This window comes from Aedes albopictus, chromosome 2 (assembly GCF_035046485.1).
Source record: "Aedes albopictus strain Foshan chromosome 2, AalbF5, whole genome shotgun sequence".
Lineage (NCBI taxonomy): Eukaryota > Metazoa > Arthropoda > Insecta > Diptera > Culicidae > Aedes > Aedes albopictus.
Window position 1 is genome coordinate 268,109,373 of NC_085137.1, and position 23,740 is coordinate 268,133,112.

A 23,740-nucleotide genomic window follows, 5' to 3' on the forward strand; every position below is an offset into this window, starting at 1 on the left:
GTGAAAATTGCAAACATGTTGTAGAATCGGGGAAAGTTTTAATGTATAACATTTGGAAGTAAAATTTGTTTATGAAACAATGATGAAAAAATCTAAATGCGTTCGTTAAAACTAGTGTATGGCATAACATACTTAAGTCAGTTTAATCAGTTAACTGAGTTGGGTAAGTAGTAAATATGTATAATTGAAGTAACGTTAATAAATTTATACTGGTTTGAAACAACTTTGAACACTTTGGGAAATTTTTGTAGGTATTTAAGCAATATTGTCCAATCTGAACATGGATTTCTTTAAAATTTCTCAGTATAAAACATCAAATCGAGATTTCTCGAGATTCCTCCTAGGGATTATTTTAAATATTTGCCCAGAGGTGCAGAATGGTACCAGGAATCGATCCCTAAACTTAGTTTTGATGGACATTTTTATTTTATAATAACGGTCTGTGGGGGCACCGTGACCGTCTTTATTCATGTGTCACCAGTTATGAATTACAATTGAAAGAAACAGTAACGCAAGTTCGTTTGAAAAATTACTTCATTTCCAATTATATCACATATGAAATTTTAATGATTTGACTTTTGGATTCAGGTTAAGATAGAGCTATTTGAATCCGAAGTGCAACAAATATTTCATTGAAGTGAATTACATTTGATTCGGTGTTATAAGCTTTGCTGTGAAATCCATGTTATGAATCAGATTTATGTAATGTGTAGAGAACATATAATACGTAGGAAAAACACATCAGACTAACGTGTACGCTTTTGGCTCAGCTCAAAAGTCAAAACACATGAATCGATCGTGTCTATTTTTTTCAGTGTAGCGAATAAGTCTCGCGATAGGGGAAATATTGAGTGCCAAATACTCCTTAGGATCGCCTGTTTATTATTCATAATATAACACTTTCCGGTAAGTTTCTCTGGATTATTTATTGGTGCAATATTGATAATTGTTTAATTTTTTTTAACTCTTTCCAGAGAATCTCAGTGGGAAACCATTTCAAGTATTTGTACAAGAAGGAGGATTATGTCGTGGAAATTGCAGTGATGCTGCGGCGTTTAACATTTGGAATTAGAGGTAGTGAAATAAAGAAAACTAAACAATATATGTAGTACACATTTTCTCATAATTCTGGCAAAATCTAATATCACAACTGTTCCAACTAGTTTGAGTGAAAATCCTTATGAAAATCACTTCATTGGGTTATCTCTCAAATTAGTTGGAATGGTTGTGATATTAGTTTTTGCCAGAATGTTTAAAAATAATAATCCAGAAGTGAAAAACTCCCATATGAACAATTTTTGGTTTCGTAATTATTTTCATTTATTTTGCATCCGCTTTATTGGATGACTTTTGAATGACCATCATCTTTTCCTATATTTGTTTTGATTTTGAATTGTATGAGTATAATGCTAGCTTTGAATGATTTTTATATCTCTTGTTTTGATTCTGTCAAATCGGCAAGTGAATGATGGCCTTCTTCAAATCATCTTATATTAGGCATGGGGCTCGGATGAGGCAATTTTCATACAATTTTTGGCGGGGATTTTTGTTCAGTGTATGTTTACATTATAATCAAACGAAAACTCGGTAACAGAATGTCAATTACTGGAAGTCGGTTCTTACTATTACTGACTTTTGACTGTGTTCGGTGTAGTATCAATATTACTGTACATTCAGTTCTTTCGACTACCGTACTCAGCAAAGAAATCGAAAATATCACTGAATGTCGTCACAGCATCACAAACAATACTGAGTAGTCGTTATTTTTGTGATATACAATAAAAACCTGGTTAAAAAAGTTACCGAATATCTAATTCTAGAATAAGTGTGTAGCAACGCGGATCTTCTTTTTCTTCATTCTTCTTGTCGTCGGACATCGTTGCACACCCCGAAATGGTCCGGATTGATCGGAATCACACAAAGTTCTTAATTCTTCTTAACTTTTGAAAATAGGGAAAATTCAAACGCGGAAAATTTCGTGACAGGCACAAATTTGCGACCTGCCACCGTCACAGCACACTGCGATCCTCCATTTATGATGAAATGTTTACAATGACGACATTAATACTTTTAAAAATTTTCCATGATTGAAAAAGTTGTGCAAAAAGTTATTTTAGTTCTTGTTAATCTTGACTGTAGATTTTATCATTATTTTGAAACATTTGGTCTTATCGAAGTAAGATTGAAAACATGATTCCAAGTCGAAGTCCTATTTTTTCAAGAAGTGGATTTAATACTCTCCACAAAATCTTTCGTTTTGTTAAACATTCATACAATTGGGGGTATTTAACAATTTTAAGCAAATATTTTGTTTGTTATATAAAACATCCTCCTTGCGGCAGTAGCTACAGTTTTTTTCTGTAGTTTGATACCGTAAATTGCGGTGTAGTTGATCAGTGGGGTCAACCTGATCACACAATTACCCACGGATTTCGACTTTCAAAGAAGTTTCCATTACATTTTATTGTTACGTCATTGGATTGCAAATGAATGAAATATAATTGTTGCTTCTTTGAAAGTCGATATCAGCGGGTAATTGAGTGCTCAGATTCACCCCACTGATCAACTACACCCCCATAACTACCAATAAATGATTCGCTACTACAAATGACTCACAATCGTGTAGAATTTCCGATTTTCAATGTTTTCAATGGTCAAACTGAGGTCTTTGAAGGTATTGAAGTGCAAGATATACTTGTCGAAATTCTCCAAGAAATCTATGATTTTCCAATACACTGAAACCTCTTTTTATGCACATGGCTGGAACTGCATAAATTAAAAATGTGCATAAATTAAAAAAGGCATAAAAAGAGGGAAATTTATGCATAAATTAAGTTTGGGCTTTAAGGCGAAACTGGAAGCATTTTCTCACTTTTTGGTTTTTGATTTTTTATTACATTACGAAGCAAAATTTTCAAAATCGGTTTTCGTGCACATGTTGAGTATGGATCAAGGTATCCTCTGATTTTTTTTGTATGTGAAAATATTTTTCGTTTTTGCAGAAACCATTTTTGAACAAAATTTCACAAAAAAATGGTTTTTGCAAAAATGGAAAACATTTTCCACCTCAAAAAAATTTAGAAAATACCTTGATCCATACATGTGCACGAAAACCGATTTTGAAAATATTGCTTCGTTATTTAATAAAAAATCAAAAACCGAAAAAAATGAGAAAATGCTTCCAGTTTCACCTTAATTAGAAAATCTAGTTTGCGAGAACAGATCTTGCTCCTGGGCAGTTGAGGTGGGGCTAAGGGAGTTTCCAGAATGTTCCCAGAGAGCCCAAAAAGGGGGTTCCAAGGGGCTTCAGGGGCGTTTTAAGGGGTTGTTCCAGAGGATTTAAGGAGCCTTACAAGGGTGTTCTGTCAAGTTTTTTTGGTGTTTTTATAGGATTACGGAGAATTCTGAGGTATTTCAATAGTATTAAGTGGATTTCAGTGGCGTTCCAAGGGCCTTTAGGGGCAATTCAAGGGATCTCAGAAGACTTTAAAGGGCGTTTCATAAGGTTTGAGGGGCGATTTAAGGTATTTCAGAGTCTGCAACTTTCTGAAATGCCTCAAAAATCCCTCTTGAACCTGAAATGTCTTCAAAATCCCCTTTAGACTCCATCGGACACCATGTAACGCACCTGAGGGGCTCCACACCCTCCGAAAACTCCTCCGTAACGCCTCTTAATTCTGCAGAAAATGCTCTGAAACGTCTTAAAATGCCTCCAAAATCCCCCTTAAACCCCCTCGGACCCCATGTAACGCACCTGAGAGGCTCCGAACCCCACGAAAACACCTCGTAACGCTTAAGTAACGCCTCTGCATCCCGCCAAAATGCTCTGAAACGTCTTGAAATGCTTCCAAAATCCACCTTAAACCCCCCCTGGACCCCATGTAACGCACCTGAGAGGCTCCAAACACCCCGAAAACTCCTCCGTAACGCTTCCTTAACGCCTCTGAATCACGCCGAAAATGGTCTGAAACATTTTGAAATCCCTCCAAAATCCCCCTTAAGGGGAAGCTTACCGGGCGGGCCGGTAAAACCCGACTTCGGCGCACGTTTCGATTTTTTTAAAATTAACGAAAAGTGATATCGAAATATAAAACAAATCACGCTGTAGCTGAGATGTTGGGCTTCATTTTCATAAAAAAATATTTGATTTTACTCAAAATTTGAAAAAGTTGGACTCTCGAGAACACCAAAATTTTTGGTAGGAAAACCGCTCCCATGCCGCAAATTTTTGTGTTTGTACAACGATTTCTCCCGTAAAAATGTGTTTTATCATATAACTATGTACGGTCATTTTGCTCAGAAACTAATAACGAGTCGAATGGTATATAAATATCAGGGGGTTTCATACAAAAATCTACATTGAGAGGCATTTGTATGAAAACATTTCCAAAATTATTGCGCGCCACCGCGATCGAACAGCAGCTAACGGTTTCTTGGCTGGCCTGCGGTGGGCACCCGTGCGGATGATGCAGCGAAACAAAGCAGCAGATTTGCCTCACTGACGTTGATCCGGTAAAATAGTTGGACACAAATTGATTTCAGAAAAAAATATGTAACTGATTGCATGTTGGTTAATGCACGTGCAGTACACGGATGATTTTGTAATAGAAATAATGCATCTAGACAAATAAACAATCATTACTCAAACATGGTGTTTCAGGAATGGTACTCGTATTTATATTGCAGTACAATATAGAAAAAAAAAACATTTTTATTATTGAGTAAGCTGAGAAAGGAATGCGCGATTGATGAAAAAAAAACGCGATATCTCGCGTAATTCGTGATAAGGGCCTAAAAGCCATTGGTAACCAAGTGTGTAGCACGATGCTACCGAGTAGATAAATGAATAAACAAAAATTTAAACGCCAGCTTGATCAAGAGGAGACTGTCCTCTATCTGCCAATAGGTTAAATTTTGATGTTTACCTGCTGTTTATGTGCAGAAAACAACGAGCTACACACATGGTTACCAATAGTTTTTAGGGCGAGATCATAAGTTACACGAGTTATGATGATAAGTTCAGCTGAGGATCATTTTGAGGAATATAAATAGAATTGAAGAAATCTCGCAGCGGTAAACGCGCGGTTAACCAATATTTAGAAGGACCATGCTGAAAGTACTGGATTCGATTTCCGAACGGTCCAGGATCTTTTTTGTGATTATTTGTGATTTTTTGTGATTATTTAGGAATTCTAATGAATATTTGAGCCTGCTGAGCTTATTCGAGGATTCTTGAAGAGTTTTAGAGTATTCCTCGATATTTTGTTATTATTTAGGAACTTTAATGAATATTTGAGTACACTGAGCTTGCTCGAGAATTCTAGAAGAATTTGAGAATATTCCTCGACTTTTTGTGATTATTTAGGAATTCTAATGAATATTTGAGCCTGCTCGAATAAGGTTTCTTGAAGAATGTTAGAAGTTTTCAGGGCCGGATCTTAGGGGGGGGGGGGGGGGTGGCCGGGCCCCGGGCCGCCACATTTTAAGGGACCCCACAAAAACTTTTTTTGGTTGCTAACATTAGCTTTATTTTTCATATTGCTCAAGTACTGTTGGAAAATAAGGAAAAACATTTTTGGTCACCTCTCAGCAGGGCCTCCACATCCGCTCGGGCCCGGGCCCCCATAATCCTTAATCCGGGCCTGGGAGTTTTCCTCGATTTTACGATAACTGAAAAATTCAGATGAATATTTGAGTTCACTGAGAATGTTTGAGGATTCTTGAAGAGTTTTAGAGTATTCCTCGATATTTTGTGATTATTTAGGAACTCTTCTGAATATTTGAGTACACTGAGCTTGCTCGAGGATTCTTGAAGAGTTTTAGAGTATTCCTCGATTTTTTGTGATTATTTAGGAATTCTAATGAATATTTGAGTTCACTGAGCTTGTTCGAGGATTCTTGAAGAGTTTTAGAGTATTCCCCGATATTTTGTGATTATTTCGAAATTCTAATGAATATTTGAGTACACTGAGCTTGCTCGAGAATTCTTGAAGAATTTGAGAATATTCCTCGACTTTTTGTGATTATTTAGGAATACTAATGAATATTTGAGCCTGCTGAGCTTATTCGAGGATTCTTGAAGAATGTTAGGAGTTTTCCTCGATTTTACGATAATTGAAAAATTCAGATGAATATTTGAGTTCACTGTGCTTGCTCGAGGATTCTTGAAGAGTTTTAGAGTATTCCTCGATATTTTGTGATTATTTAGGAATTCTAATGAATATTTGAGCCTGCTGAGCTTGTTCGAGGATTCTTGAAGAATGTTAGGAGTTTTCCTCGATTTTACGACAGCTGAGAAATTCTGATGAATATTTGAGTGCACTGAGCTTGCTCGAGAATTTTTGAAGAGTTTGCGAATATTCCTCGACTTTTTGTGATTATTTAGGAATACTAATGAATATTTGAGCCAAAGGAAATTCCTAAAGGAAATTCCTAAAGGAAATTCCTAAAGGAAATTCCTAAAGGAAACTCCTAAAAAGAAATTCCGAAAGGAAATTCGTAAGGGAAATTCCGAAAGGAAATTCGTGAGGGAAATTCCGAAAGGAAATTCGTAAGGAAAATTCCGAAAGCAAATTCCTTAAAGAAATTCCGAAAGGAAATTCCTAAAGGAAATTCCGAAAGGAAATTCCTAAAGGAAATTCCAAAAGGAAATTCCTAAAGGAAGTTCCGAAAGGAAAATCCTTTAAAAAGTTTCGAAAGGAAATTCCTAAAGGAAATTCCAAAAGAAAATTCCTAAACGAAATTACGAAAGGAAATTCCTAAAGGAAATTCCTAAAGGAAATTCCTAAAGGAAATTCTTAAAGGAAATTCCTAAAGGAAATTCCTAAAGGAAATTCCTTGAGGAAATTTCTAAAGGAAATTCCTAAAGGAAATTCCTAAAGGAAATTCCGAAAGGAAGCTCCTAAGGGAAATTCCGAAAGGAAATTCCTAAAGGAAATCCCGAAAGGAAACTGCTAAAGGAAATTACGAAAGGAAATTCCGAAAGGAAACTCCTAAAGGAAATTCCGAAAGGAAATTCCTAAAGGAAATTCCGAAAGCAAATTCCTAAAGGAAATTCCGAAAGGAAATTCCTTAAGGAAATTCCGAAAGGAAATTCCTAAGGAAATTTCGAAAGGAAATTCCTAAGGAAATTCCTAAAGGAAATTCCTAAAAGAAATTCCTAAAGGAAATTCCGAAAGGAAATTCCTAAAGGATATTCTGAAAGGAAATTCCTAAAGGAAATTCCGAAGGAAATTCCTAAAGGAAATTCCTAAAAGAAATTACTAAAGGAAATTCCTAAAGGACATTCCTAAAGGAAATTCCGAAAGAAAATTCCTAAAGGAAATCCCTAAAGAAAATTCCTAAAGTTCGCTCCTAAAGAAAATTCCTAAAGGAAATTCGTAAGGGAAATTCCGAAAGGAAATTCGTAAATAATATTCGCAAAAAAAAATCTTGGAAATAAGTTTCTGAAGGAAATTCCTGAACAAAATCCTTAAAGAAAACTCCCAAAGAAAATTCCTGAAGAAAATTCCTAAAGAAAATTCCTGAAGGAAATTCCTGAAGGAAATTCCTAAAGAAAATACCTAAAGGAAATTTCTAAAGGAAAATCCTAAAGGAAATTTCTAAAGTAAATTCTTAAAGAAAAATCCTAAAGGAAAATCCTAAACGAAAAAACCTAAAGGAAATTCCTAAAGGAAATTCCTAAAGAAAATTCCTGAAGGAAATTCCTAAAGGACATTCCTAAAGAAAATTCCTAAATGACGTTCCTAAAGGAAATTAGTAAGGGAAATTCCGAAAGGAAATCCGTAAAGGAACTTCCGAAAGGAAATTCGTAACGGAAATTCCGAAAGGAAATTCCTAAAGGGAATTCCGAAAGGAAATTCCTAAAGGATATTCCGAATGGAAATTCCTCTGGAAATTCTGTTGAATATTTGAGTTCAATCAGCTTGCTCGAGGGTTTGTTGAAGTATTTGTTGATTTTTATGATGACCTGGGAATTTTGGTGAATAGTTGAGTTGAATGATTTTACTCGAGGGTTCTTGAAGTATTTTTGAATTTTTGTTGATTTTTATGATGATCTGGAAATTCTGGTGAATATTTGAGTTGAATGAGCTTGCCCGAGGGTTTGTTGAAGTATTTGTGAATTTTCATTGATTTTTATGATGACCTGGGATTTCTGGTGAATATTTAAGTTCAATGAGCTTGATCGAGAGTTTGTTGAAGTATTTGTAAATATTTGTTGATTTTTATGATGACCTGGGAATTCTGGTGAATATTTGAGTTCAATCATCTTGCTCGAGGGATCTTGAAGTATTTGTGAATATTTGTTGATTTTTATGATGGCCTGAGAATTCTGGTGAATATTTGAGTTCAATGAGCTTGCCCGAGGGTTTGTTGAAGTATTTGTGAATTTTTATTGATTTTTTTGATGACCTGGGATTTCTGGTGAATATTTGAGTTCAATCATCTTGCTCGAGGGTTTGTTGAAGTATTTGTAAATATTTGTTGATTTTCATGATGACCTGGGAATTCTGGTGAATATCTTGCTCGAGGGTTCTTGAAGAATTTGTGAATATTTGTTGATTTTTATGACCTGGGGAATTCTGGTGAATATTTGAGTTCAATGAGCTTGCTCGAGGGTTTGTTGAAGTATTTGGGAATATTTGTTGATTTTTATGATGACCTGGGAATTCTGGGAATACTCTAAAACTCTTCAAGAATCCTAGAGCAAGCTCAGTGTACTCAAATATTCATCTGAATTTTTCAATTATCGTAAAATCGAGGAAAACTCCTAACATTCTTCAGGAATCCTCGAATAAGCTCAGCAGGCTCAAATATTCATTAGTATTCCTAAATAATCACAAAAAGTCGAGGAATATTCTCAAATTCTTCAAGAATTCTCGAGCAAGCTCAGTGTACTCAAATATTCATTAGAATTTCTAAATAATCACAAAATATCGGGGAATACTCTAAAACTCTTCAAGAATCCTCGAACAATCTCAGTGAACTCATATATTCATTAGAGTTCCTAAATAATCACAAAATATCGAGGAATACTCTAAAACTCTTCAAGAATCCTCGAGCAAGCTCAGTGAACTCAAATATTCATCTGAATTTCTCAGCTGTCAGGAATTTCCTTTCGGAATTTCCTTTAGGAATTTCCTTTCGGAATTTCCTGTAGGAATTTCCTTTCGGAATTTCCTTTAGGAATTTCCTTTCGGAATTTCCTTTAGGAATTTCCTTTCTAAACTTTCTTTAGGAATTTCCTTTTGGAATTTCCTTTAGGAATTTTCTTTCGGAATTACCTACAGGAATTTCTTTTCGGAATTTTCTTTAGGAATTTCCTTTAGGAATTTCCTTTAGGAATTTCCTTTCGGAATTTTCCATACGAATTTCCTTTCGGAAATTCCCTTACGAATTTCCTTTCGGAATTTCCCTTACGAATTTCCTTTAGGAATTTCCTTTAGGAACGTCCTTTAGGAATTTTCTATAGGAATGTCCTTTAGGAATTTCAATGTTACCCCGGATTACGGTAGTACGAATTTTTCGGTCAACTATGCTCATGCTAATCTGATTTTTTTCTGACTATAGATCACTCAGGATTTCCTTAAAAATATTTCAGTAGGCCATCAATTCCAAGAGAAATTGCGCATTTTTGAAAAATCTGAACCTAATTCCGTTGCCGTAACGATATGGTAGGCTGATTTTGAAGAAGCTGTTACATAATTGCCACTTACCTTTAAATTTCCAAAGAACACAATTTTAGGGATCTTCGCATATTGGATGATTGTGATAGGGATTTCTAAGCTTTTTTTTTTTTCATGCGCACGCATGCCAATTTTATATTTGCTTTCAAGGGCGTAGCCAGCTTTTTGGCCAGGGGGAGGCGAGCACCCTTACACTGAAAACCAAATTACAGTAACAAGGAGTTCAAATACTTCATCATTAAAAAATAAATAAAAGTGAAGTATGAAATATGGGTGATTAACAGGAATGGTTCAATGGAAGAATCATATATGATTATAATCTTGAGGAATTCCTCATATTGCTTCAGGAATTTCTTAACAAATGCCATCATGAATTTGAATTTTTCCAACAGTTTTTCCAGAAATTTCTCTGTTATTTTTCCAGGTTATTTTAATGTAGATATTCCAGCAGAAATTACCTTCGGAAAACTTGTAGTAATTCCGTTGGCAATATCTTCAGAAATTTTTATCAATAATTCCTCCAGAAGTTTTATTACGAATTTCACCATGCATTCTTTTGAAAATATCTCCAGTAATTCTTTACAAATATCATTCTTAATTCCACCAGAAATCCGTTTGAGAAGCTCCAGAAAATACTTTAAGAATTTCTCCGGGAATTCTTTCAAAAAATCCAATTAAACTAAGATTCCTTTCCTTGAGGAATACCCTTAGAATTTTTTGGAGAAATTTCTTCGAAAAATCCTTTAATGAATTCCTTAGAAATTACCGGAAAAAAATCTTTGAAAATTTCTAAAGGAATACCTTCGGAAATTCCTGGAGGAATATCTTTGGAAGTTTTTCGGAAATTCGGAAATTTTTAAAGGAATCAATTAAAGAATAATTTCAGGAATTTATTTTAAAAATCCTTGAATAATTCCACCGGAAATTCCTTGACAAATTCTTCAGAAAGTTCTTGAGGAATTCCTTCATTTCTAAAGCTCCTTGAGAAATTCCATAAAACATTCCATCGAGAGTTCTTCTACGATTTCCTTTAGAACATTCTTCGGGAATTCCTTGAGGAATTTCTTTGAAATAGATATAAAATATTCCTTGAGGAACTTCTTCGGAGTTTTCGTGAGAAATTCTTCCGAAAATTCCTTGAGGAATACCTTCAAAAATTCTTGGAGGAATTCATCCGGAAATTTCAGTGAGAATTCCTTCCCAAATTCCTGAAGCAATTCTTTCCACTAAAAGTCTCATGAGATATCCCTTCTGAAATTCCATAACTTGTTCCATAAGGAATTTCTTTAACATTATTTCAAAACTTCCTTGAAAAAATATTTCGGAAATTTCTGAAGAAATGCTTTTTGTGATTTTTTATTTCCTAGGGGAACTCATTCGGAAATTCTTTGAAGAAGTCCTTTGAAAATGCCTTGATAAGGAAAATTCGGAAATTGTTAAAGGAGTTTGCTTGGAAATTTTTTTGACATATGTCTGAAATGTCTTATGGAATACCTTCGGAAATTTCGTGAGAAATTGTTTGATAAGTTCGTTGAGGATTTTTTTTGTTTTTTTTTATAAATCTTTACGAAATTCCTCAAGTAATTCCAGCGAAAGATCCTTGAGAAGTTTCTTCGGAAATTCCTCAAGAAATTCCTTCAAAAATGTATTGCGGAACTCCTACGAAAACTTGAGAAACTTCTTCAAACATTCCTTCAGAAACACGTTTGGGGATTATGTGAGAAAATCCTAAGGAAATTTTTTGAGGACAACCGTCAAAAATTTTTGAAGGAATTCATTCGGAAATTTTTGGAGGTATTTCAAGGCAAATCGATAAGAAATTTCTTTGGAAATTCCGGGAGGGATTTCTTTGGAAATTCGTAGAGGGATTCCTTCGGAAATTCAGGAGGAAATCCTTTGAAAATTCCAGGAGAAATTCCTTTGAAAATTCCTGGAGGAATTCCTACGGAAATTCCTGGACAAACTCCTCCGGAAACTCATGGAGGAATTCTTCTGGAAAATTCTGGAGGAATTTCCTCGGAAATTCTTGGAGGAATTCCTTCGAGAATTCGTGGAGGATTTCCTGCGGGAATTCCTGGAGGAATTTCTTCGGAAATTACTGGATGATTCCTTCGGAAATACCTGGATAAATTTCATCCTGAAATTTCTGGAGGAATTCCTTCGGAAATTAATGGAGGAATTCCTTTAGAAAATCCTTGAACGATTCCTTCGCAAAAGTCATGCAGGAATTCCTTCTGAAATTTATGAAGGAACTCCTTCGGAAATTCGTGATGGAATTCCTGGAGAAAGTCTTTCGAAAATTCCTGGTGGAATTCCTTCGGATATTCATGAAAGAATTCCTTCGGAAATTCCGGCAGGAAATCCTTTGAAAATTCCATGTGAAATTCCTTTGAAAATCCCTGGAGCAATTCCACCAGAAATTACTGCAGGAATCCTCTCGGAAATTCCAGGAGGAATTCCTTCGGAAAATGCTGGAAGATTTCCTTCGGAAATTCCTGAAGGAATTCCTTCGGAAATTTATGAAGGAATTCCTTCGGAAATTCCAGGAGGAGCTCCTTCGGAAATTGCAGAAGGAATTTCTTTGAAAATTCCTGGAGGATCTCCTTCGGAAATTCCTGGAGAATTTCCTCCAGAAATTTCTGAAGAAACTCATCAGGAAATTCATGGAGGAATTTTTCAGGAAATTCCTGGAGGAATTCCTTTGAAAATTCGGGGAGGAATTTCTTCAGAAATTCGTAAATGAATTCTTTCGGAAAATTTCTGGAGCAATTCCTTCGGAAATTCATGGAGGAACTCCTTTGGAAAATGCTATAGGATGTCCTTCGCAAAATTCCTGGAGGAATTCCTTCAGAAATTCGTGGAGGGATTCCGTCGGAAAATTTCTGGAGGAATTCCTTTGGAAATTCATGTAGGAATTCCTTCGGACATTCATGGAGGAATTCCTTCGGAAGTTCCAGAGGATAAAATCTTTAAAAATTCCAAGAGGAATTTCTTGGAAAAATCCCTGAAAGAATTTCTTCGGAAATTCTTGGAGGAATTCTTCCGGAAATTCCTCGAGGAATTTCTTCGGAAATTCGTAGAAGAATTCCGTCGGAAAATTTCTGGAGGAATTCCTTCGGAAATTAATGGAGGCATTCCTTCGGAAAATCCTTTTGAAATTCCTTGGCAAAATTCCTGGAGGAATTTGTTCGGCAATTCATGGAGGAATTCCTTCGAAAATTCATGAAGGGATTTCTTCGGACATTCATGAAGGAATTCTTTCGGAAATTCCACGAGGAAATCCTTTGAAAATCCCAAGAGGAATTCCCTTGAAAATTCCTGGAAGAATTCCTTTGGAAATTCCTGGAGGAATTCCTCCGGAAATTCCTAGAGCAATTCCTTCAGAAACTTGTGGAGGATTTTTTTCCGAAATTACCTGGAGGAATTTCTCCGGAAGTTCCTGGAGGATTTCCCTCGGAAATTCCTTGAGGAATTTCCACGGAAATTCATGGAGGAATTCTCTCGGAAATACATCGAGGAATTTATTCGGAAAATCCTCCGCAAAATTCCAGGCGGAATTAAATCGGAAATGCATGGAAAAATTCCTTTGGAAATTTCCAAAGGAATTTCTCCAGGAATTTCCGACAGAATTTCTCCTGTAATGTCTGAAGGAATTCTTCCTGGAATTTCAAAAAAAAAAATCCTTCCGGAATTTCCAAAAGAGTTTCTCCAGGAATTTCCGAAAGAATTTCCAAAGGAATTCCTCCAGGAATTTCCAATGGAATTCCTCCGGGATTTAAAAAAAAATCCTCCAAGAATTTCCGAAGGAATTCCTCCAGGAGTTTCCGAAATAATTGATCCACGAATTTCAGAAGGAATCCATCCAAGAGATTCCGGAGGGATTTCTCCTGGAAATTCCGAAGAAATTCCCCTAAGAATTTCAGAAAGAATTCCTGCAGGAATTTCCAAAGGAATTCCTCCATGAATCTTCAAACGAATTCGTCCAGCAGTTTCCGAAGGAATGCCTCCCGGAATTTCCGAAAGAATTCCTCCAGGAATTTTTGAAGGAATTCCTAAAGGAATTCGTAACGGAATTCCTCCATGAATTTTCGAGGGAATTCCTCTTGGAATTTCCAAAAATAAAATCCAAAAAGACTTTACGAAAGAACACCTCCTGGAATTTCCAAAGGAAATCGTCCAGTAATTTCCGAAGGAATTCCTCCAGGAATCATAAAAAGCATTCCTCTAAGAAGTTTAGAATGATTTTTTTCCAGGAATGTCCTAAGGAATTCATCCAAGGATTTTCTCAGGAATTTCTCTACAGATTTCTGAAAGAATTCCTCCAGAAATTTCCGGAGGAATTCATCCAAGATTTTTCGAGGGAACTCCCCAAGGAACTTCCGAAGGTATTCCTGCAGAAATTTCCGAAGGAATTCCTTCAGGAATTTCCAAACGAATTCCTTCAGGAATTTCCGAAGGAATTCTTCCAGGAATTTGCGAAGGGATTCCTACAAGAATTTTGGAAGGAATTCCTTCTGGAATTTTTTAAGGAATTCCTCCAGGATTTTTTGAAGGAATTGCTTCAGGAATTTCCGAAGCAATTCCTCCCGGAATTTCCGAAAGAATTCATCCAGGAATCTCCACAGGAATTCGTCCACCAATTTCCGAAGGAATTCCTCCCGGAATTTCTGAAAGAATTCCTCCAGAACTTTCTGAAAGTATTCATCCATGGGCTTCGTGGCCGTGCGGTTAGCGGCGTCAGTTGTCTAGGCGTTTCGTAAGCCTCGGAGTGCGGGTTCGATTCCCGCTCCAGTCGGGGAAAACTTTTCGTCAAACGGAAAATTCTCCATTGGGCCACTGGGTGTTAAGTGTGTTGTTCGTTGTCTCGTGTATGTAATATTCAGTCTGTGCAGCCTCTGGCTGAAGACGGTGTAGTTTTTTTTTTATTCTTAATCACTTAACCTAATTTATAGCTCTTTTGTCCACTGGGGCACTACGTGAGCAATTTCAATTGACAGCTGTACATTTTGTACAGCGCCTAGATTCTATTCTACTTTATCGAACTGGTTGCCTTTCTGCTGCTTTCACTTTTTCTACTTTATACCTAGTAGAATTATGAGCACAAGGATAATGATGGATGGCCGTTGTTCCTTTCCAGTCCGATTGGGGGTCCATTATGAGTAGCAGTTCGCCGATGTCCAGGTATCCGGGTCCGTTTGAGCCATGGGGCTCAGAAGAGGGTCAGTGTCAGTTGCTCTCGAGGGAAAAGCAACTGACGAAAAATTGCAAGTGCCGGGGCTGGGAATCAAACCCATGACCATCCGCATATGAAGCGAACGTGTGACCAACTACGCCACGGGCCCCGGCTCGGAGACGGTGTAGTGTCTTTATAAGATTTTTCGAAGGACCTCGCCAAGGAATTTTCGATGGAATTCCTCCAGTAATTTCCGAACGAAGTCCTTCAGGAATTTCCGATGGAATTTCTCCAGAAGTTTCCAAAGGAATTCTTCCAGGATTTGCGAAGGGATTCCTCTAAAAATTATGGATGGCATTCCTCCAGAAATTTCCAATGGAATTCGTCCAGCATTTCCGATGGAATTCCTTCAGGAATTTCCGAAAGAATTCATCTAGGAATTCCTAAAGGAATTTCTCCTGGAATTTCTGAATGAATTCCTCCGGGAATCTCCAAAGGAATTCGTCCAGCAATTTATGAAGGAATTCCTCCCGAAATTTCTGAAAGAATTCCTTCGGAGTTTCCTGGAATCTCCGAAGGAATTCCTCCAGGAATTCCGCTAGGAATTTCCGAAGGAATTCCGCTAGGAATTTCCGAAGGAATTCCGCTAGGAATTTCCGAAGGAATTCCTGCAAGAATTTCCAAAAATAATCCAAAAAATATTTCCGAAAAAAATCCTCCACGACTTTCCGAAGGAATTCCTCCGGGAATTTTCAATGACATTCGTCCAGCAATTTCCGAAGGAATTCTTCCAGGAATTTCCAAAAGCATTCCTCCAGGAAGTTTGGAATTATTTTGTTCATGAATTTCGTAAGGAATTCACCTAAGGATTTCCTCACGAATTTCTCTATGGATTTCTGAAAGAATTCCTCCAGGAATCTCCGAAGGTATTCATCCAAGATTTTCCCAAGGAACTGCCCAAGGAATTTCCGAAGGAACCCTTCAGGAATTTCCGAAGGAATTTCTTCAGGAATTTGCGAAGGGATTCCTCCAGGAATTTTGGATGGAATTCCTTCATGAATTTCCAAAGGAATTCCTCCAGGTATTTCCGAAGGAATACCCTCAGGAATTTTCGAAGATATTCCTCCAAGAATTTCCGAAGGAATTCCTGCATACATTAAAAAAATACAAGGATGCAGGCGAATTTAATTTTTACTAGTCAAAAACAGCTCTGATCATCTAAGTTTTTCGGTTAAGTTAGAATATAGTTGCTCGGTCCCCCCCGGGTGCGCCCTTGTTTGCTTTCGTGGATTGATATTTTTTTGAACAATATTGCTTACAAAATAGTTGTCAATGAATGAAACAAGGCCAGGTCTTATTTTTTTTTTGGAAAAAAAAATCTTTTTCAAGCTCGTGCATACCTGTGCTTTCGTTTTTGCTATCATTAAATCTCTCTAAAATGAGTTATAGTTTTATAGGGTATAAATTATTCAAATGAACTCGGATCAATTTGCGGTTTTCGGCAATGTTGTTGAAGATAGATTTTCCGATAAAGATGGAAAATTTGGTGATGATTGAACATATACATCGCTACCTAGACTAAAAAACTGAAAACATGTGGTTTCTCCGTATAACTGGATGGATTTTCCCATACAAACTTCCAGCCCGTTGAGCGCCCCTCTAGACTTGTAGACTTGTCCGATTTCGCTCAAAATTTAACAGTAGTTTCTGAGAGTCAACAATAAAATATTTTTGGGGTAAGACTTAAGATTTTAATAGTTTTATGTTTTCCGTATATACATATACATCGCGTCGGTTTTGGAAATGTACGGCGGAAATAGGAGTCATATGACAAAATGGCATGATACCCTATATGTTGAACAATCCCGACAGATGTTTCACAATCTTTTTTATTTCTATATAATACTGAAAGTCAAATCGGACAGAATATATTCAATAAATAATCTTCCTCGGTATTTATTCTGTATAAAAATTAAAAAAAAATTGTTCAATGAACATTATTAAGATTCTTTCAAGTTTTCCTGCTAGAGTAAGTAATTCAGGCTCCTCTTGAGTTTCTCAAAATATTAAGTCAGTAATTCTGACATGTTTTTTTAAGGAATTTTGTCAACAACTCTGCTCTTAGTGTTGTATAAAAAAATCATTTGGGAGTAACGTATGAGGAGTATTTTAATTTATCCTTCCCAAATTATGCCACACGACGGCTGGTCGCGACGATTATGGTCTAACAAATCAGCAAAACTTACAATATACCTTTATAGCACATCACCATCACATGTTCCGGTTTGAAAACTTACTTCGCTATTTCTTCAACATTTTGTGTAGAAAATGTGACACAACGGAAAAAACGTTAAAATATGCGATATTGACCAATACAAATTATCCCCTAGTTCTAGCATCTTTATTACATCCGCGAACTATGCATTTGTTCCATGTGAGCATAGCGACAAATCTTTTATATTATTTTACCGTTTCATGTTCTTTCCCATCATCCGCACGGGTGCCCACCGCAGGCCAGCCAAGAAACCGTTAGCTGCTGTTCGATCGCGGTGGCGCGCAATAATTTTGGAAATGTTTTCATACAAATGCCTCTCAATGTAGATTTTTGTATGAAACCCCCTGATATTTATATACCATTCGACTCGTTATTAGTTTCTGAGCAAAATGACCGTACATAGTTATATGATAAAATTTTTGTGTTTGCACAACGATTTCTCCCGTAAAAATGTGTTTTATCATATAACTATGTACGGTCATTTTGCTCAGAAACTAATAACGAGTCGAATGGTATATAAATATTAGGGGGTTTCATACAAAAATCTACATTGAGAGGCATTTGTATGAAAACATTTCCAAAATTATTGCGCGCCACCGCGATCGAACAGCAGCTAACGTAATTAAATTAATTAATTATCGATTTTTGCGGCTTAACCAGCCGAATCGAAGTTTTACTTTATTCCAAAAGCTAGACTTTACATGTACTGGCGTGAGTGAGAAATGGACAAATTGAGGTGAAATTTGATAACCTCGGAATTTTGTGTTGAACTTGAATTCAGGATAGCAGCAACGTCTTCGAGTCTTCTCGTGGCGTAGCGGCAACGCGCCTGTCTAGTGAGTAGGAGTCGTGAGTTCGAGTCTCACCGAGAGGACGAGTAACTTTTTCGCAAATTTCACCTCAATTTGTCCATTTCTCACTCACGCCAGTATATGTAAAATCTAGCTTTTGGAATAAAGTAAAACTTCCATTCGGCTGGTTAAGCCGCAAAAATCGATAATTAATTAATTTAATTATGTCATCGAGCAACGGACTCATGTTCCGTAACCGGTCGTTTGAGAACGTCGCGACCCGTTGGAAGCTTTCCGCTCACCACGCGATCTCTTCGACACAGTCGTCGATGAGAGGTGTGTGGACTTCCAACACACAAAAAACAATGCGCTCTCGCCTAGGCTTTACATATACAATATATGCGTAGTGTGGATGTACATCTCATTCCATCCGAAAGGGGTGCAATCTGTGGAAAAGATAACCTCGGAATTTTGTGTTGAACTTGAATTCAGGTTAGCAGCTACGTCTTCGAGTCTTCTCGTGGCGTAGCGGCAACGCGCCTGTCTAGTGAGTAGGAGTCGTGAGTTCGAGTCTCACCAAGAGGACGAGTAAGTTTTTCGCAAATTTCACCTCAATTTGTCCATTTCTCACTCACGCCAGTATATGTAAAGCCTAGCTTTTGGAGCAGCTACCGGTTTCTTGGCTGGCCTGCGGTGGGCACCCGTGCGGATGATGGGAAACAACATGAAACGGTAAAATAATATAAAAGATTTGTCGCTATGCTCACATGGAACAAATGCATAGTTCGCGGATGTAATAAAGATGCTAGAGCTAGGGGATAATTTGTATTGGTCAACATAGCATATTTTAACGTTTTTTCCGTTGTGTCACATTTTCTACACAAAATGTTTAAGAAATAGCGAAGTAAGTTTTCAAACCGGAACATGTGATGGTGATGTGCTATAAAGGTATATTGTAAGTTTTGCTGATTTGTTAGACCATGATCGTCGCGACCACTAAGAGACACTAAGACACTAAGAGCAGAGTTGTTGACAAAATTCCTAAAAAAAACATGTCAGAATTACTGACTTAATATTTTGAGAATTTCAAGAGGAGCCTGAATTACGTACTCTAGCAGGAAAACTTGAAAGAATCTTAATAATGTTCATTGAACAATTTTGGTGGCTCTTATGATAAGAGATTTTTTTTAATTTTTATACAGAATAAATACCGAGGGAGATTATTTGTCGAATATATTCTGTCCGATTTAACCTTCAGTAATATATAGAAATAAAAAATGAATGTGAAACATCTGTCGGGATTGTTCAACATATTGGGTATCATGCCATTTTGACTCCTATTTCCGCCGTACATATCCAAAACCGACAAAACCGACGCGATGTATATGTATATATGGAAAACATAAAACTATTAAAATCTAAAGTCTTACCCCAAAAACCCCTGACCGAGCAACTATATTCTAACTTAACCGAAAAACTTAGATGATCAGAGCTGTTTTTGACTAGTAAAAATAAAATTCTCCTGCATCCTTGTATTTTTTAATGTATGCAGGAATTCCTTCGGAAATTCTTGGAGGAATATCTTCGAAAATTCCTGAGGGTATTCCTTCGGAAATAGCTGGAGGAATTTCTTTGGAAATTCATGAAGGAATTCCATCCAAAATTCCTGGAGAAATCCCTTCGCAAAATTCCTGAAGAAATTCCTTCGGAAATTCCTGAAGGGTTCCTTCGGAAATTCCTTGAGCATTTCCTTGGGAAAATCTTGGATGAATACCTTCGGAGATTCCTGGAGGAATTCTTTCAGAAATCCTTACGAAATTCCTGGACTTCCTGGAGGAATACTTTTGGAAATTCCTGGAGGAATTCCTTCGGAAAGTCGTGGAGGATTTTTTTCGGAAATATTTTTTGGATTATTTTTGGAAATTCTTGCAGGAATTCCTTCGGAAATTCTTAGCGGAATTCCTGGAGGAATTCCTTCGGAGATTCCAGAAAACTCCGAAGGAATTCTTTCAGAAATTTCGGGAGGAATTCCTTCAGAAATTGCTGGACGAATTCCCTTGGAGATTCCCGGACGAATTCATTCGGAAATTCCAGGAGAAATTCCTTTAGGAATTCCTAGATGAATTCTTTCGGAAATTCCTGAAGGAATTCCATCGGAAATTGCTGGACGAATTCCATTGGAAATTTCTGGAGGAATGCCATCCATAATTCTTGGAGGAATCCCTTCGCAAATCCTGTAAGAATTCCTTTGGAAATTTCTGGAGAAATTCCATCGGAAATTCCTGAAGGACTTCGGTCGAAAATTACTGGAGGAATTCCATCGAAAATTCCTTGGCGAGGTCCTTCGAAAAATCTTGGATGAATACTTTCGGAAAGTTCTGGAGGAATTCTTTCAGAAATTCCGGGAGGAATTCCTTCGGAAATTGCTGGACGAATTCCTGTGGAGATTCCTGGAGGAATTCATTCGGAAATTCCAGAAGGAATTTCTTTAGGAATTCCTGGAGGAATTCTTTCGGAAATTCCGGGAGGAATTGCTTCGGAAATCCCTGCAGCAATTCCTTCAAAAAATCCTGGAGGAATTCTTTAAAAAATCCAGAAGGAATTCCTTCCAAAATTCTTGGAGGAATCCCTTCGCAAATTCCTGAAAGAATTCCTTCGGAAATTCCTGAAGGAATTCGTTCGGAAATTCCTGAAGGAATTCCTTCGGAAATTTCTGCAGGAATTCCTTCAGAAATTCCTTGGGGAGTTCCCTCGAAAAATCTTGGATGAATACCTCCAGAAATTCCTGGAGGAATTCTTTCAGAAATCTATAGAGAAATTCCTGAGAAAATCCTTGGATGAAGTCCTTAGGACATTCCTGAAAAAAAAATCATTCTAAACTTCTTAGAGGAATGCTTTTTATGATTCCTGGAGGAATTCCTTCGGAAATTACTGGACGATTTCCTTTGGAAATTCCAGGAGGAATTCCTTCGGAAATTGCTGGAATAATTTCTTCGGAAATTATTGGACGAATTCCTTCGGAAATTCCTGGAGGTGTTCTTTCGGAAAGTCTTTTTGGATTTTATTTTTGGAAATTCCAAGAGGAATTCCCTCGAATATTCATGGAGGAATTGCTCTACAAATTCCATTAGGTATTCCTTCAAAAATTCCTGGAGAAATTCTTTCGGAAATTCCGGGAGGCATTCCTTCGGAAATTGCTGGACGAATTCGTTTGAAGATTCATGGAGGATTTTCTTTGGAAATTCCTGCAGGAATTCTTTCTGAAATTCTTAGGGGAATTTCTTCGGAATTTCCTGGAGAAATCCCTCCGGAATCTCTTGGATGCATTCCTTCTGAAATTCGTGGATCAATTATTTCGGAAATTCCTGGAGAAATTCCTTCGGAAATTCTTGGAGGATTTTTTTTTTTAATCCCGGAGGAATTCCATTGGAAATTCCTGGAGGAATTCCTTTGGAAATTCTTTCGGAAATTCCTGGAGAAACTCTTTTGGAAATTCCTGAAGGATTTTTTTTTTTGAAATTCCAGGAAGAATTCCTTCAGACATTCCAGGAGAAATTCTGTCGGAAATTCCTGGAGAAATTCCTTTGGAAATTTCCAAAGGAATTTTTCCATGCATTTCCAATTTAATTCCGCCTGGAATTTTGCGGAGGATTTTCCGAATGAATTCCTCGATGTATTTCCGAGAGAATTCCTCCAGGAATTTCCGTGGCAATTCCTCCAGGAATTTCCGTGGCAATTCCTCCAGGAATTTCCGAGGGAAATCCTCCAGGAACTTCCGGAGAAATTCATCCAAGAAATTTCAGAAAAAATCCTCCACAAATTTCTGGAGGAATTACTCTAGGAATTTCCGGAGGAATTCCTCCAGGAATTTCCGAAGGAATTCTTCCAGGAATTTTCAAGGGAATTCCTCTTAGGATTTTCAAAGGATTTCCGAAGGAATTCCTTCATGAATGTGCGAAGTGAACCCTTCCATGAATTTTCGAAGGAATGCCTCCATGAATTGCCGAACAAATTCCTCCAGGAATTTTGCCAAGGAATTTCAATAGGATTTTCCGAAGGAATGCCTCCATGAATTTCCGAAGGAATTCCTCCAGAAATTTTCCGACGGAGTTCTTCTACGAATTTCCGAAGAAATTCTTCTAGGAATTTTCAAAGGAATTTCTCTTGGAATTTTTAAAGAATTTTTCCACTGGAACTTCCGAAGGAATTCCTCCATGAATGTCCGAAGGAATTCCTACATGAATTTCCAAAGGAATTCCTCCAGAAATTTTCTGACGGAATCCCTCCACGAATTTCCGAAGGAATTCCTCCAGGAATTTTGCGAAGGACATCCTAAAGCATTTTCCAAAGGAGTTCCTCCATGAATTTCCGAAGGAATTGCTCCAGAAATTTTCCGAAAGAATTCATTTCTGAATTTCTGAAGAAATTCTTCCACGAATTTTCAAAGGAATTCCTCCAGGAATTTCTTAAGAAATTCTTCCATGAATTTCCTGATGAGTTTCTTCAGAAATTTCTGGAGGAAATTATCCAGGAATTTCCGAAGGAGATCCTCCAGGAATTTTCAAAGAAATTCCTTCTGCAATTTCCGAAGGAACTCCTCCTGGAATTTCCGAAGGAATTCCTTCATAGATTTCCGAAGGAATTCCTTCAGGAATTTCCGAAGGAAATCTTCCAGCAATTTCCGAAGGAATACCTCCTGGAATTTCCGAGGGGATTCCTGCAGTAATTTCTGGTGGAATTCCTCCAGGGATTTTCAAAGGAATTTCACTTGGAATTTTCAAAGGATTTCCTGCCGGAATTTCCGAAGGAATTCTTTCATGAATATCCGAAGGAATTCCACCAGAAATTTTCGAAAAAATTTCTCCAGGAATTCCATCACGAATTTCTGAACGAGTTCCTTCATAAATTTCAGAAGGAGTTCCTTCATAAATTTCAGAAGGAATTCCTCCAGGACTTTTGCGAAGGAATCGCTCAAGGATTTTCTGAAGGAATTCCTCCATTAATTTCCGAAGGAATTCCTCCAGAAATTTCAGGATGAAATTTCTCCAGGTATTTCCGAAGGAATTACTCCAGTAATTTCCGAAGAAATTCCTCCAGGAATTCCCGCAGGAAATCCTCCACGAATTCTCGAAGGAATTCCTCCAAGAATTTCCGAGGGAATTCCTCCAGAATTTTCCCGAAGAATTCCTCCATGAGTTTCTGGAGGAGTTTGTCCAGGAATTTCCGTAGGAATTCCTCCAGGAATTTTCAAAGGAATTTCTCCTGGAATTTTCAAAAGATTTCCTCCTGAATTTCCGAAGGAATTCCTCTACGAATTTCCAAAGAAATCCCTCCCGGAATTTCCAAAGAAATTTCTAATCGATTTGCCTTGAGATACCTCCAAAAATTTCCGAATGAATTCCTTCAAAAATTTTTGACGGTTGTCCTCAAAATATTTCCTTAGGATTTTCTCACATAATCCCCAAACGTGTTTTTGAAGGAATGTTTGAAGAAGTTTCTCAAGTTTTCGTAGAAGTTCCGCAATTCATTTTTGAAGGAATTTCTTGAGGAATTTCCGAAGAAACTTCTCAAGGATCTTTCGCTGGAATTCCTTGAGGAATTTCGTAAAGATTAATGAAAAAACGAAAAAATTCCTCAACGAACTTATCAAACAATTTCTCACGAAATTTCCGAAGGTATTCCATAAGACATTTCAGACATATGTCAAAAAAATTTCCTAGCAAACTCCTTTAACAATTTCCGAATTTTCCTTATCAAGGCATTTTCAAAGGACTTCTTCAAAGAATTTCCGAATGAGTTCCCCTAGGAAATAAAA

At 37.1% G+C, this 23,740-nt stretch overlaps 1 protein-coding gene across 4 annotated transcripts in view; it reads left to right on the forward strand.

Annotated features, from left to right (window-relative positions):
* LOC109416672 (transmembrane and coiled-coil domains protein 2) overlaps nucleotides 1-23,740 on the forward strand; it is a 510,917-nt gene that overhangs the window by 427,049 nt on the left and 60,128 nt on the right. Inside the window, exons 11-12 of one of the 4 annotated variants that reach the window (XM_062854930.1) lie at nucleotides 816-906; nucleotides 975-16,224. The exons of 2 other annotated variants lie outside the window; for them this stretch is intronic. In XM_062854930.1, the coding sequence (XP_062710914.1) occupies nucleotides 816-897 (82 nt within the window). In that variant the 3' untranslated portion in view covers nucleotides 898-906; nucleotides 975-16,224. Of the gene's footprint in view, nucleotides 1-815; nucleotides 16,225-23,740 lie in introns of those variants that run through there. One more of the 4 variants, XM_062854929.1, reaches the window with a different exon arrangement.